This window comes from Balaenoptera borealis (assembly GCF_965194805.1).
Source record: "Balaenoptera borealis genome assembly, chromosome: 1".
Taxonomy (NCBI): Eukaryota; Metazoa; Chordata; class Mammalia; order Artiodactyla; family Balaenopteridae; genus Balaenoptera; species Balaenoptera borealis.
Window position 1 is genome coordinate 60392400 of NC_138860.1, and position 16142 is coordinate 60408541.

The following is a 16142-nucleotide window of genomic DNA, read 5'->3' on the forward strand; positions in this document are numbered from 1 at the left end:
TGTGGACAGTATCAAGTGGCTAATTTAGAGCCCCTCAAATGTGAAAGGATGGGAGGAGGCTTCTGTGAACATAGTTAGGCAAGTAAATTTTTAAATTGCAACTGTAACTTAAATTGATACAAGAAACCCCACAAAGCTATATTTACATGGGTACTTAAACTTCATGTGGAGATCTCTTTTGAGGTGGTAAATAAGCAGGAATTCTTAAAAGTCTCAAAAAGTTTTTTTTAAAGGTTTCTAGGTTTTAAGGACTTTATAAATATTGGGCTATTATAGTTCAGCTCATTCTCTGTATATACTAAGGGGAAAACAGAAACTATGTCAATATCCTACAGTTGAATTTTGCCTTTTTCTTCTAAAATCTGAGGGAGAGAAGTACTATTTGCCATCAGCAAGTGTGCACCCTAGTCATTTTAAATCAATTTGTAATCTTTCCTTGTCCTGCATACTTGAAGTAACTAATATGGATATACCTATGTGCTAGTTGGAAATACTGCTTAAAACCCTACACTGCCTGTAATTTCAAAAATGTATAGTGCATTCCCATCTCCCTGAAGAATTCTCCTCATATCTACCCAGCTCTGCTTATGTGTCCCGTATTGTCAGGTTGGCACCACCGCAAGATAGTGAACACCACAGAATGAAGATACCCCACCCTAAACACTTCTGTGACCCTGTGCCCTTTTCAAAGAAAAGCCAACACTATAGCAGTAAACCTAAGTGCAGGAATGTATGCAATGTGGAAAGTGATGATTTGTGTGAAATAACTAAAAACCTTACCCTTGATTTACTACTTTCAAAATAAAGTCCCTGAATATAAAATAAGATGAAAAAGCATGTAAAGAGACTTTCCCAGTATTATTCATCCCTAAAGGTGTTGTATCGTTTGCATCCATCTTGACATAGAATCTGAAGGGTTTTGATTGAATAATTTTATTTATACAAGCAGTCCAGTCTCACTATGGTAAAGGAAGATATGATTGGCCATGGCATTATTTTAGTGCAACAACAATTAGTTGCCTATGTGTAGGCATAAATCTCTATGAATTATGTAAGAGCCCTGTAAAGGCAAACAGAAAGCATGTGTAAGAAGCATGCCAAGTATGATAGAGTGTCTCTTAACAGTCTAGATTATATGGCAGGAGCCAGAATTTCTTTAAGTATTTTCTAGGGAAGCCTCTATCATTTTCATATGTCATAACAATAACACCAAGTACATACTACAAGAGTCTTTGTACTGTTCTTGTAAGAGACCTGGAAATATAATAACCTAAAGGCAGAGAGATGTTAAAAGGGATAGCCATTATTCTTATTTTACCAAAAAAAAAAAAAAAAAAAGAAATCATGACAAAGAAAGTTACAGATTTAGACGGAGACAAGTTATATCAGTAGAGACATAAATTATATCCAGATATTCTGGTTTTGAGGTCATTGCACCCCACTAACTTTAATAAAATGCAGGAGTTGTTGATAAGTTCATACTTAAGTTAGTGTAGCTGAATTTGTAAACATAATTACTAGTCCTTAAATTAAAGGACAAAAATGCCCTTGTACATCAGTGAGAAAGAAAAAAAAAAAGTATGCTTCCTTATGTTGCTTTGAAAATAATAATTTTAAAATATGGTAATAGGGCGAAGTCAGAAAAGTAATTGTTAGAATCATATACTTCTGCATTCCAGTCTACACGGAATTTGCTTGGTGTCAATGCAGTGTGTGCAAAAGGTGCTTAGCCCCATTCTATGAAGACACTGTTAGAAATACCTTGTTTCATCATCAGAAGACTGCAATCCAGTTGATCAGGATGACTTCAATCAGTTTGTATCTTGACAATCTAAAATTAGCCTTAGACCTAAGTAGAAAATTAATTTACAGACCTATAATATAATAAATACATTCTCAAGGGCCAAGAGAGTTTATGAGATTTAAGAGGAGAGATTTACTTTATTAACTGTTCTTCTAGTGCTAAATGCATTGTTGGTGTATTATGTAGTATATGGAGATCCTAAGTGCTGTAGAGGATACTAAATAACTATTAAATATTTATCTGACCTGTATTGATTACTGAAATTACTGAAGGCTGAAAGTATCTATATAACACTGCCCAACATAGATGTTTTAATTATGCTAAGTGAAATAAGTCAGACAGAGAAAGCAAATACTATATGATATCACATATGTGTAATCTAAAAAATACAGCAAATTAGTGAATAAAACAAAAAAGCAGACTCACAGATATAGACAACAAACTAGTGGTTACCAGTGAGGAGAGGGAAAGGGGAGTGACAAGATAGGGGTAAATGGGGGAAAAAGTGTTTTTATTGGATTATATGAAATCATGTGTTTAAAACTTGAAAATTGTAAAGCACTGTAGAATATAAAGAATCATTCAATTTAAATTTTTTATTAAAAAAATAAAGTATCATAATAATACAAGGAAATGCCTGTTGTTATATATTTGATATTATAAACTTATTTTAGAATCGAACTTTCAAACTTTGATGCTTAGCTACTTAAAAACATGTACTTTTAATTTGTTTAAATATAGTTACTATTATCCATACTTGTGCCCTCAATTTTAGAAAAATATTACTTAGTCTGATTTAGCTACAAAAAAAGGTCCTTATCAATCACCACTTGATTTTTATCAGCCAAAGGTAATTTGCAGGCTATTTAGCCTATATTATTGAGACAAATAAATGAATAAGTAGACTAGGGCATAAATTGGAAACTGTCCATTAAGCTTATATTTGATGTTTTTGAGATTTTTTTTTACAACTAACATTTATATACCTCTTATGAAAGATAGTAAAAGAAAAAGTTTCAAAGCTATATAAAAATATTCCAAACGGTATTATTTATTTAAGGACTTCGGACAAGGTTTTAACAGAAGCTTAACATTAATTTTTAATTTACAAGAGACTGATATGTCAGTAGGGGTAGCATGCATGTTAGATAGTGGTATTACCTCTTTGATTATATCCATATGTCAGATTTCTGTCTGCTTTATAAAGAATGATGGGGAGTTGATATAGCCCATTATGTATAGTACTTGTGATAATTTTAGGTTCTATTCCATCTCTTGAACTTGTTCATTTTGATAGTGCATTATCATTCTAAGATTCTGGTTGGTGTTTAAATTTCAGTAACTGAAGGTCATTATTCATATTTTAACTGGACTAAAAAGTTTCTAAGGCTGGCATTAACTTTTGAATTATGCTCGAGCTCTTAGACTTTACAGCATGTTTAGTTTCTTTTCATTTCTTATTAGTATTTTTCAGTACTTAATAGTCTCCTGCTCCCACCTCCAACAAGAACTCTCCTCTCTGTTCAACATCAGAAACATTTTCCTCTTTGGCATGTGCTTTTAGTTCCCCAAGCAGTATAAGCAAATTGGAAAGTTCAGCTGTCATTCTTGGAAGGTCATAGATCACACTAGCAGCCTGAGTAATCCAAGAGGTTTTAAGTATCATAGCATTTAGTTTAAAGTGAAATTTGCTCTGACAGAGCTGGCAGACCAATAGGAAAAAGAAATATTTGTGCTTGGAGAAGTGCATATGTAGAGACCAAGAGTCTAACTGATGGCTGGAAGTGATTTCAGTCTAAAAAAACAAATCATTAAGAGAGTGCATAGGGGTAAAATACACAGTTCATATTTTAAAGAGTCTCAAAATGAACCAGCAACTAAGGTTAGCATTACATAGTAATTAGCTGTGGTGTTCAGACTTTAACTCACTCAGTACCAGACAGTATGGTTAAACTATCACTGTGAAAACATCGCTACTTAAACTCTCTACTTTAAACCTACAGCAGTAATTTTTGTACCTTAAAAAACCAAAGTATTATGACAGGTTATATAAATGTTGAACCAGTAACAGACAAACAATTATTTAAAGGAGGTGCTAATGACTCAGTTTATTGACCTAGGGGTTACTTAAGCAGCTCAGCAAGTTCCCTTAACATTTGGTGGTGTGAACTGAGGCATTCCTTGATATTATAGAACTGCTAATTTCAAGAAGTCCTTGTACTTAATTGAAGAAATGCAAGTTAAAGATGACAAGATGGTATACTTTCATTAAAAGATTGCTATAAAAATTTTGAGACCATTATAAGTTTCAGTAAATATTCACTTCAGCATCATCACATCTGATGGCTTCTATTAGGCACCTATTAGAGTATTTTTTCTGTTAATTGCTACAAATAAGGAAAAAGAAAATATCTTCTAATGGCTCCAGTTATTTCTTTCAAGTCATTGTTCTGTTCAAGAAAGCCAATTTTGAGTCATAGGAATACAAGGTTTATAAATTCTTTCCTTAGATGTGCAAAGCAGATTAATAAGAGTAGAATAGAAGGGACTACTCCAGCAAGATGGTAGACTGACCTGACTTGGAAGGGCCCCCTCCTGTATAGCTATAGAAAAGATGGACAAAATATAACCCCAAGTGACACACAAACAAAAAAGAACCACCACAAGAATATTGAACTAGGTATAGGTTATATGGTATAGGAAGATAGAACTGAATTCCCTATATAGAGCCTGGAACTTCAAAGGGCTGCCTTTTTCTCATCATTTGAAAAGAGGACTAGATGATTTTAATTCAGCAGCCCAGAGAAGTGGCTAAAACTTGTCTTCTGCCCTAGACCCTAGATGGGGAGGATAGTCATCCATGAGGAATAGGAATCATACACTTGCTTCATGAACACACGTGGGGTCAGAATTTATACTATACATTTAATTCAGGAAACCCCAAGTCAAGAAATTATCATTAAAATGGTTTCAGGACAATGAAATTCCAGGACCTTGATATATTATAAACAAATACAGAACCTCTCTGTAGAAATATTTCGAAGCTCAAGGGCCAGCAGACAGGCAAAAAAAAAACCAAACAAACCTAAAGTTGAACACAATAAAAGATGACTAAGCTCGTGAAGAAAGGGACCGTCATGAAGAAGAATTGTCAGAGGCAACAGTAAAAGAGTAAGGATGCCCAAGAACTAGAGTTAATAGAAGAATCTCAGTGAGACTATAAATTTTAAAAAAAATAATAAAAAGGGATAGAAGACTTAATGCAAAGATGATATAATATGAAAAAGTACCAACTGTAACATCTCCACATAAAAAAATATAATCATTAAAATAGGCTCTGGAGATGGGTTAAATAACAGATTAAGATGTATAATTGTAAATTGAATGGTATTAGAAGAGCGTCAGTGAAATGGAATTTCTTTCCATTTGGAATAAATCAGTGACTATTTTACACATGCTTCCTCCATCATTAGTACAAATTAGTTTTTATCTGAAGCATCTCAGTATAGTAACTAAATTGAAAGGATTTGTCCCCAAGATGGTATTTTCCCCTTAGAACTGACAGATGTCTTTTTCAAAAAAAATTTTTTAATAAGTTCCAGATGAGTACGTTAAATACAACCTCCCACAACTCCTATCATTTACCCTTAATTTTGAAGAAAATATTACTTAGTTTGATTTCACTAAAAATATGATTCTTTAAAATTGATAACCATGCATATAAAAGATTAAGAGTAAAAGAAAACTAAATGGAAAATGACAGCTAAACTTGATACATATTGGTGAAACTCATTAAAAGACTGCTTCACTCTGCTCATTTTCTCAATAACACAAAGGCTGAAGTCAAAAGCAATCAGTAACACTTTTGAGCAACCTAAAATATATATTATTACATTTAAATTTATAGAAACAAGATGTTATTGACAGATTCAATGAAAATTTTAGAAGTTTTCCTATAATAGTAGTACTTTAACATGCAAGTGCATTACATTTTTCAGTGTCCAAGACAATCAGAATCTTCTCTCATTTTTATAGGCCTCCACATTCACAAAACTTTTTTGCATATGAATGATAGCGATTCCTATTTAACTCTAAATTGTTTTGCATATATAAATTAAAGACAGCGATTATATGAAAAAGCAATGGAAACCACATTCTATCAGTGTTAAATATGCTGAGAAGTTTAAATTTGATAAAGCTTGCTTTAAAACTTTGTAAAAGTACGATACTCAGTGATAAAACAAGCTCTCCATCTAGCGGTGGATCTCTAAATTGCAAACATTTAGATCTTGATTTAGTAATGTCACTATACAAATGCTAGGTATAATTTTATAGGCATTATGTCATTCAATCCAGGCTTCTCTTGTTGCTATATATGAATTTCAAGAAAAAAATGCTCTCTTCTGCCAGAATAGCCCATCTCTTCCTGTTCAATACAGGGACAAACTACTTCTACAGTTTGAGTTCATCTACATGGAATACTACAGCCTCTTATTTATTTGATGAAACATATCCCCATATTAAAGGGGCAAAAATTGTTTCATTCCAGTTAACTATAACCTCAATTTTTTGGCCAGTTTTGAAATTCTTTCTTTTCATTCTCAGTTCCCAAATAGTAAATGTATAACTGAAAAATCCATTTCAAAAGAGAAAAGATCCCATTTTTTGTCATGAAATGTAGCATATTTGATCATTGTTAGTTCTGTCAGTGCCTCTACAGACTCGCATTACTTCACATATGGACAGCCATAATATTCTTAAATGTTCCCCATGCTTTTGCCTCTCAACCCCTTGTTCCCCAATTATCTTTCTGAAACACAGAAGTAAGTTGTTCTTGGTCCCCTTCTTAAAAACACTGACAACTCTCCAAAAGTATGTGGTTCTTAGTATGGCATAGGAAGAGCTTTTAAAATCTAGTCCTAACCTCCCTTTCTAGCTTTATCTCCTGCTACTGCTTACATTGCAAACCTAAGACTTTGACCATAACAGATCATTTGCTCTTCTTCAGCCCTTTCTCTTGCTCAGGCTGCCACACCATCAGGAATTCTCTCTCTCTCTCCACTTGTGAAATCCTACTTGTCCTTTAAGATTCATCTATTCATGCAATCAAACACTTTTTGAAATCCCACGCCATGTCAGATACCATACTAGATGCTAGTGATATAGCAATGAATAAGATAGTCCTTACCATTCATGGTGCTTACAATCTAATAGGAAATGAAGACAAAAAATAAAAAATGTCAGGAAGTGACAGATACATTAAAATCAAAGTATTTTCTATAAAGGCTTTCTAGTTCTTGAGATTCTTCTGTAACAATTTGTACATATCTCTAATATACTCTCACATTATATTAAGTATTTGGTCCTATTCTACTCTGTAGTAATTTATAAATGTACTAGGGTAACACAACACATTATTATCAGAATTTTGTTCCATATTAGTTGCCTCCAATCCATGGTCAGGGACCAGGTCTTGTTTATTATCGCCTTCCAAGCAACACATCTTTTTTTCGACGTTGACTTCCAACACTATACTTAACACATTATAGAAAGTCATGTACTATTTGAATGGATGGGTGGATGGATGTACAAAAGATCACTATCACGTAGACCTAAATTTCCCATGACAAATCATACTTAAGCTGAAATTACTCTGATGATAAATTTATAACCTAGTTGGAAAGGAAGATAAACATACTGATTTTGGTTCTATGATCAGTATATTGGAGTAATTAATAAAAAGAATGAACTGTTCTAGAAGACTGTTACTAAATTATTTCATGCAGTGTTATAATGTCCTGGAGCTGTATCCTCCAAAAAATGTTAAGTCCTTTCACTTAACGATCCCAAAAGAATTCCAGCCTTCACAAAGATAGGATCTTTGTGGATCACAAAGATAGGTAGTTAATAAGTGTCACTGTTCCCTACTTGTAAGTATATTGTCATAAAGGATTTTGTCGTAGGGAGAATAGAATTCCCAAAGAAAGACCCAAGCTAAAAAGATGAAATTCAACATGGTAGTTATAAGTTATAAATTTCATGTGTGTCTGTATGTATATACACACACAACTATACACACACGTATACGGTTAATGTAAGCCATTTTGTGATAATGACTCCTTAAAAATTTTGTTCAAGATCAACACAGTTTTGGCCTACATTAGCAGAGAGTCAGAAATGGGATCTCGTTTTTATCTTCTGTACTGGTTTCAGACCATATCATAAGTACCACATTGTTTTCAGCTTCTTTATTTTAAGATTAATACTGAAAAAATCGAAATACTTTAGAAAACAAATGATTTTAGAGACCATGTCATGAGGATTGATTAAATGAGAGTTGTGAAATAGTCATATTAAGGAATAATTAGACTTCTTGTGTGGTTTGAGAAGGTAATTCTAGGACTCATAGAACCAGATTTCAGATGGGTGTAATGAAGAACTTTCTAATAGTTTGGTAAGTCTGTAGAAGGAATGAACTGCCTTGACAATGTAGAGTTATGGAGGTGTTATGACAAGAGCTGTATAGACCCTGTCAAGGATGTTGTGAATGAATGGGTACACTAGAGTATTTCTAAAAATGTTTCCAAGTCAAAGATTCTATGAGCCTATGAAAAGAGAACTTGGCTTGAATGTATCCTTTTTTTTTTTTTTTTTCCTGTGGTATCCACTAATATATTCATTATGTGCTTTGCATTCATTTTGCTGACTTGGAAATTTCAAAGAAGAAAAAGGCTTGTATTGCTTTTATCTAACTTTAATAAAATAATGATAATACTTTTCACTTACGCAGCACTTTTCACCCAAGGATTTCAAAGGGCTTTACAAATATGCACTAATTAAGCCTCACAAACAGCCAGAGGTAGGTGACTTTCTTTCCTTTCTACAGGAATGTCAGTTCTGGCACAGAAGTTTAATCAGAGCCTTGGAGTGCCTAGGATTCCTTACTGGCTGTCATTCCCTTTGTAATGTGCTGCATGTGAAGCATCACTTGTCATGTCTGGATTTCTTTTTTCCACCCTTCTCTGAATCATCTCAAGTTTAGAATTCTAATGAATGATGTTGAAAATTTGTTTGAAGCCTTGTAAATATTACAGAAAAATTTGTCTTCTGCTTGCTGAATGCTAATTAGATTTCTAAATGTTTGTTTAAAAATAAAACCTAGGTGTGGTTTTATATTTGTTGTTGAATTTTAAATATATATTTTTTACTTATAAAGAATTTGTCATTTTTTCTAGGTACCCCAAAATCATTGTTCTTAGGACATAAAACTTAATTGGCACATGGATTTGGGGGCCTTACCTTTCCTAGTTGTCTTTTCACAACAAACAGTAACCATTTTCTTTAGACTAGAATTATATATTTTCAAGAAGAAGTATTGCATTTTGGTATTTTTCTAATTTAAAGGTCCAAAATATGATATCTAGACATTGAGGAATAAAGGTTAAATGACGCTACATAATTAGTCTTGTAAAGAAAAAGTGGTCTAGTAGTCGCATATTCTACTCAAAAGGGACACACAGCTTTTTTATATAGTTTAGGAGTACCAGGAAGAGAATATGTATGTATGGAGACACACATGCAGTGTTGGATTAAATTCCAATATAAATAGCCAAATATACAAACTCTTCTCTGAAGCAGGATGGTCACACAGGGCAAGAGCAGGTACAGCATATCACAACTTAGTTTCTCTTGGTTCTGAGGGTCCCTGGTGAGGGCATGCAAGTGGCTTTAATAAGTCAAGTCTTAGTAGATCAGGAAAGGACAATTTTTGCTGTGACACTTCCTTTTATATTCACGTTTCTATCCCCTTCCAGAAGAATTTATATAATCTATCTGCTTCTGTTGGGAAAACTTACATTAGGCTCTTCTAGTTTTGAACCAGATTCAGCATTAACAAGGCTACATCCTTATCCCAAGGGAGAAAGTAGAGTAAGAGTTCACATGTCCCAGAAGACTATCTATCTCCAGGTTTTAGCATCCTGAAAAGTCCAATCTCCTCACTATATTAGAACCAAATGAGAGACTAAAGAATCAAACTATTCTGTATCAGAGTGAATTTTATTTAAAAGATATTAATTGTAGGGATATGGTTGATCTTTCATGATACAAAAGGATATAGAACTTATGTCAGAGTACCACCCAAACTGGTCATAATGTTTCAAATATTCTTTAAACAGCAATTTGATCTATGATACATGATGGATAATTCCAGAAAAACTCATTTTAAGAGTTGGTCTCAAATTCTCCTATTTGAAAAATTTCCCCAAATGATATTTATGGAAGTTCACGAAAATTTGGTTTTTACATTGTAATACACACAGAAGTCTCTGGGTTAACTGTTGAGTGCATAAATAGAAGTTTATTGCAGTAAACCTGCAGGCTCAGAAAACTCAAACTCAACAGTGTTCAAGATTTGGTCTTACTTTCACTGACTTGGGGATGCATATTCTTACCAAAAATTGTGACTAACTTATTTAAAAAAAAAAAAAACAATATCCATTTGTCAATTTACAATGAAAGTATAACCAGCAGGCAGATCAGATGTCTTACGTTTATTCTTTACCCTGTTGGCAAGCCATATGAGAAAACAGTAATCAGAAATTTATTGGTCATAGAAATTAAAAAGTTTTGCAGTTTGAATGTATAATAACTTTAGACTCAGAACCTTTGTTAATGCCCCTTCCTCAATGAGGACAAGCCTGCCAAAAAGGTCATCTATTCCTGATGGTGTTATAGGTCACCCCAAGGGGTTGCTTGGGTTGGTTCCACTACAGCATTGCCTCTGAGGAGCTCCTTGTTCTGTGCCAACATGGCTGACAGACTCCCTTCTCAGTACCATCATCTTCTTTTAGATAGAATTACAGTCATATTGTTCCTCTGTGATATGTTCTGTTTTGAAGGTACTTTCACATATTTCTTCAATGGTCAACCATATGCCTCTTGTTTCCAAGTTCTTAAAAGAGATCTCACCACAGCCCCTAGATTAATAAACAAAGACAAAATTAACTTGAGTTTTACCGAAGTCTGCTGCTATTCAGCCTCAGAAGAGATGCTAAAAAATGTAAGGAGTGGCTGAAGGCAGGTAATAAGTAGAAAGCTGAAAAAGGAAGGAGCTGAAATCCACAAGCTATACAGTCATCCTTTATATGATTGAGAGTTGTTTAGATACATGAGTATTTGTTAGCCTTAATGCTTCAAGAGAAAATTTTTCAATGGCCAACTTTTCCTCTAATTTTAAACTGATACAGGTGTGTCTTAGTCGTGGGCTCCATTAATTTCTAAAACATCTTTAAAACTACCTCTAGAGTAATATTTCCCTTCATCAGAAAATTTAATCTTTCTTTCCATGGGACCAAAGTAGGAAGGGCATACTTATATTTTGCCATTTCAAAATAAAATTAAGACTTAAAAATTTCAAACAACTTTTAGAAATTACAGACACAGTTTTTGATATAGAAGGAGCCCAAAAGTTTGATTTGTCCAGGACCATTCACTACAAATGCTAACCTAAACCATATATTTCAGAAATTCCATTCCCCTAAGAGGTAGATTCACATGAATTATATGCCCTTTACTTTTAGTATTTAATCCTATTCCAACACACACACACACACACACACACATATACATACACATGCACACAAATTATTTAAAACCTTAACATTTTAATCATTACTTCTAAAGTGTTTTAACTTAATCTCACTTTGAGTTGTGAGAAGAAATTAGTGCCTGTATGAATATATTTTTTAATCATATTGAGATTTTGCTGATAAAGGGAAAAGTATCTTTCCATCTAGCATTATCTGGAATAATCTTAAATCATTTAAATATACTTACTTTTAAAAAGCTTACATTTCTGGATTATAAATAATTTCTTTTGATTGTAAATAAGCTCACTAGCATTCACTGCATGCGCTATGCATGAGCATGTTATAGCTGCCATATTTGCCTGGCAAAATAAATATCTTGTCATTTCGCTAAGTGTTTAATAATTCTCTGACTCTTTAAAAGTACTTTTTCTTCTAAATGTATTAATAGATGAAAGAAGAATTTTTAAAGTAATATCAGTTTATCCGTGTTTCAATCTACCTTTTTAACTCTGAAGGTTATCTTTGGGCTTCTATTATTTCCATAGAATAAATTGAACCAAAATTTATAATTAGCTTGCTGTAACTCAAAACATGTACTATTTAGTAATTTTTTTGCATTGAGGAGTCAGAAGAAGAATTTGCATATCAAATCTGGCTAACTTTCAAATTTTGTAAAATTCTTTGTCTTCTTTTAGTCATAGGCTTGTGGTATGATTTGGCTCTGAGTGAGAGATTACTGCTAAAACTCAATTGCATGTCCTTACTAATAGTGGATTAGCCCTATGAAATAGAGATCTTATTATAAATAACAAAACTCACTTTACTACAGTTTTAATTTTATCATTCCCTAGCAATGTATTACTGATAGTTGCTAACATATAAAATATTTTCACATTCTGGCATAAACACCATATATGAATGTAATTTATTAAAACGTTTCTGGTCTCTCTTTGTTTTGAATGGTACCTGATGACAGAGGTTTTCAACATTTTTAACACAAGTTATTAGAATTAAATATTTATTAAACACATTTTTATGACTACAGTAATTTAAGGAAGAAAAGAAGTTAATGATAGCCAGCCACATAAGTCACTTTTCCTGCTAGGAAGAGAATTTTGTAGGTATAAAGATCCAGGCCTCTTCTTTGACCTGCATTGGAATGAAAAATATAATTGATTATTCCTTTTTCTCTTTTTAGCCTTGGAATGGATGGCTTTGGCCAATCGGTTGGCATTCTTGGACGCCCTGCCACAGCTTATGGATTCCGCCCTGATGAACCTTACTACTATGGCTATGGATCTCGATAAAGTCATCCCTCTCCACTTGTGCTCTCAGCTTAGAAGAGATCTGTGTGGGTTGGGTTAACTTTGAATCTTGGCCTAATAATGCATGTTGATACTATTGCGGGTCTGTGTTTCTTTTTACTTTTCCATATTGTTAGCTGCAGGTTAACTTCGACCGCTTCCGTCCTGTGTTAAGTACAGTTGATGCTTGACACTGTTCACTCATCAAACCACATCCTGATGCTGAATAACATTTACCATGAGACTCAAAAGTGAATGCTGAAAAGCAACTAGACTGGAAAACAAACACTACATTATGTACATTAATTGACTAATTTAATTTCTATTAAAAAGAAGCGTAAAGTACAAATGAATTAGCAAAAGTCATGTGTTTCTATTTAATGTGTTTCATTAGGCGTTACATGCTTATGTAAAGTGCATATAAATTTTATTTTTTCCTGTCCTTTTTTTCCCCTTGTAAACTCTTGAGTATTTCACATGATATGTGCTACCTTTAAAATTTATAAAAAGAGTATCACCTTTTTTATTTCATGCCATGTGCCTGAAAGGTTGCTTCCCAAAGTTATTAACTATGATTTTTTGATTAACAGTGGAACATATGCCATAATTATGTTATATGTGAGTAGAGTTTCTTCAGCAATTAATCCAAATTAATTTTGTCTTTCTGATTTTAATATAGAAAACCTAGGACATCTATTAGTATACATGAAACTAGATTAGCATTGGGTTTTTAAATTTTATTGTTCATGAAGTCTAAAATATGGAAAAGCTAATTAATTATGTTTCACTGAAGAAAACTAAGGAACAAAATATTTTGCTCACTTAGATACCCGTTTCCCATTTGTTCACTTGTTTTTACAAGATATAGGTAGTAAGAAATGGAAAGACATAATAATGAGTTGTGAAAATAACTCATGCATGTTATAGTATGGAAAAATTTACTTGAAAAACAGAGCAAATTAAATCATTACAGTCTACAGATATTTCCTTGAGCACCTGCTGTGGAAGAAATTATATGAGGCTTTGAAGTAAATACATAGATCAAAGACAAGAATTTAAAATCTCATTGGTCTACTATACTAGTTATTGGGCTTCATTTATATTTTAAATATAGAATAGTAGAGCTGGAAAAGGCCTTTGAAATAATTCAGTCCATCTACTTATTTGGGAAACCAATCACATAGATATTTAAAATATAGTCAACAGATAGTAACTACCTGCTATGTATAAGGAAGTATATCATGCTTCTTAGGGAATAAGTGAATCTAAGATATGATCTGTGTCTTTGAACTCACAACCCAATTGATCTTTCTGAAAGCATGTATTTATTTGTCTTGGTTTCTATTTTAACTATAGAATGTTAAAGCTGGAAAGGGCCTTAGAAACAACCCTATCAAACTCTTTCAGTTGGAAAAACCATGCCAGGAGAAATTAAATGACTTCCCCAAGCTTATGTATTTAGTCTGTGACATAACCTGTCTTCATGCTTCCAATCCAGTAACCTCAATTACTAAGTATCGTGCCTTATTACTTGTCATGTGTACAGAGTATAAATACATATGAGAAGTGACATTATTAGAAAGATAAAGCAAACATTCTATAACTTAACTTCCCTCATACCATTATAAACTGATTTAGGAAGAACATCCATAACGATCCATAACATTTCCAGGGCTGGTCTCCAGGGTTTACATGCACATACTCATTCTCCCTGTATATTTTTTTCATTATTTTAGGACTTCACAGAATTAGAAATTGTGATCTCTCCACTCAGGCATGGACTGATTTACCTTTGCATTATTTATGAAGGAAAATTTTACTAAAGGAATAAGGAAGAATATCTAAAATTCTTACATACTTCAGAGAACAAAAGGTTTTGGCCTTGGGTACTTTTAGAAATACCGTTTATTTGTAAGTCAGTTATCCTGGCCTTACCAGATTTTGTCTACAAATTAAAGTCATGTTTACTTTAAGAACTAAATTGCCATGGCCTCAAGCCATAGTTTATAGCTGGAAATTATTTCTTCTCAAGAGTTTTCTGCTCTTTCTGAGAGTTCCCTAAGGCGCTTTCTCACATGGGGCCAAGAATAGGTTCCTCGTGTTCTGTTTCCTCCCCTTGTCCCTACACTGCTTCGTCTAGGTTGTTCATCTTCATGAGATCACAGCTGCCCTCTTCATGGGAGAGCCACCACTACATTCACTCAGGACTTGGGCAAGAGGACACTGCTCCACCCTTTCCTAGCCCCTTCCATATGTGTGACACACCTATTGCTTAATTCTGCACAGCACAATAGAACTGAAGCCATATATCCTGTCATGACTTTACAGAGACTTCAGAAATGGTAGATGAGGTACATCACACAAAATAACTTGCTACTATTACTAGTTGTAGCTACGATCAGAGCTTAACAGTCACTAGGCTCTCACTTGGTGTTATGTTGCAGGGCTTACTCCATGCCACCAGAAATATGCCAAGAATCTTTAGGACTCAAAGACTAAGCCAAATTGTCAGAAGGTCTCAGAGAAAAGAGAATGCTTTTTCTTCAACCCAATTGAGGGCCTATTTTTCAGAGTCTTTGTTTCTTGTTACAAGATTTTTTATTAGCTGCCTGGTCTTCAGGATTTTAAAGACCTTGCATATTTTAAGTCATGAAACAGAGAAAAAGAAATATAAATTGATCTTCCTACTTTTTGCCAAGTGGTACCTGGAGGGTTTTTTCCAAATCCAGCCAATTTGTCCTGGTTATTGGCAAATCTTCCCAAATTCTATCATTGAGGATACATCAACGTTTTCAGTGAGGTGAGTTTGTCTTTTTGTGTCTTTGTTGCTAGTTTAATGAGAATTTGGAAAATACTGGTGTCTCCTCAAATATCTAAAATCCCACATACACATTCTAGCCAGGTACCTGACAGTCTACTAAATTGAAGGGATAACGTTAAGCTTCAATATATGTTCTCTGTGTAGTATAGCAGAACCTCCCTACTATTTGGGGTAAAGATTTGCATGAAATAGGCATTAAAGAATCGAATTAATAACACTGAGAAAAATCAGTGATAAAGAAAAATTTGATAAGCTCTCTGAGAAGGCAGAAGAAAATAACATAGATTAAATAATATATAAAAAATAATATAGAAGATAAAAATCAGAGCACCAATATTTGGCTGGTTGGTTTTCCAAGAAAAGAGTTTTGTTTTTTTTTTTAAGGTACAGGAATAATAGCCAAAGATAATAGAAGAAAATATTACTGAGCTAAAAAGGATTTTTATCCCTGCAATATGTGAACCATTTTTTAAAATGGATACTGACATCTATTTTGACATAGAGAAGTTCTTGATAAAAATGGATTAAAATTTCCATAAGAATCCTGAAAAGAAAGACAGAATACCTTCAGAGAAATTGACTGCCCTCAGACTTTTGACATTAAGCGGCAGAAGATAGTGGAG

General features: G+C 33.4%; 1 protein-coding gene across 2 annotated transcripts in view; it reads left to right on the forward strand.

Annotated features, from left to right (window-relative positions):
• The window catches only part of KIFAP3 (kinesin associated protein 3), a 167291-nt gene extending 154240 nt beyond the window's left edge, over positions 1–13051 (forward strand). Inside the window, exons 20-21 of one of the 2 annotated variants that reach the window (XM_082383823.1) lie at positions 8595–8663; positions 12593–13051. In XM_082383823.1, coding sequence (XP_082239949.1) covers positions 8595–8640 — 46 coding nt within the window. In that variant the 3' untranslated portion in view covers positions 8641–8663; positions 12593–13051. The remainder of the gene's footprint in view (positions 1–8594; positions 8664–12592) is intronic. The other variant, XM_082383822.1, reaches the window with a different exon arrangement.
• The last annotated feature ends 3091 nt before the right edge of the window (positions 13052–16142 follow it).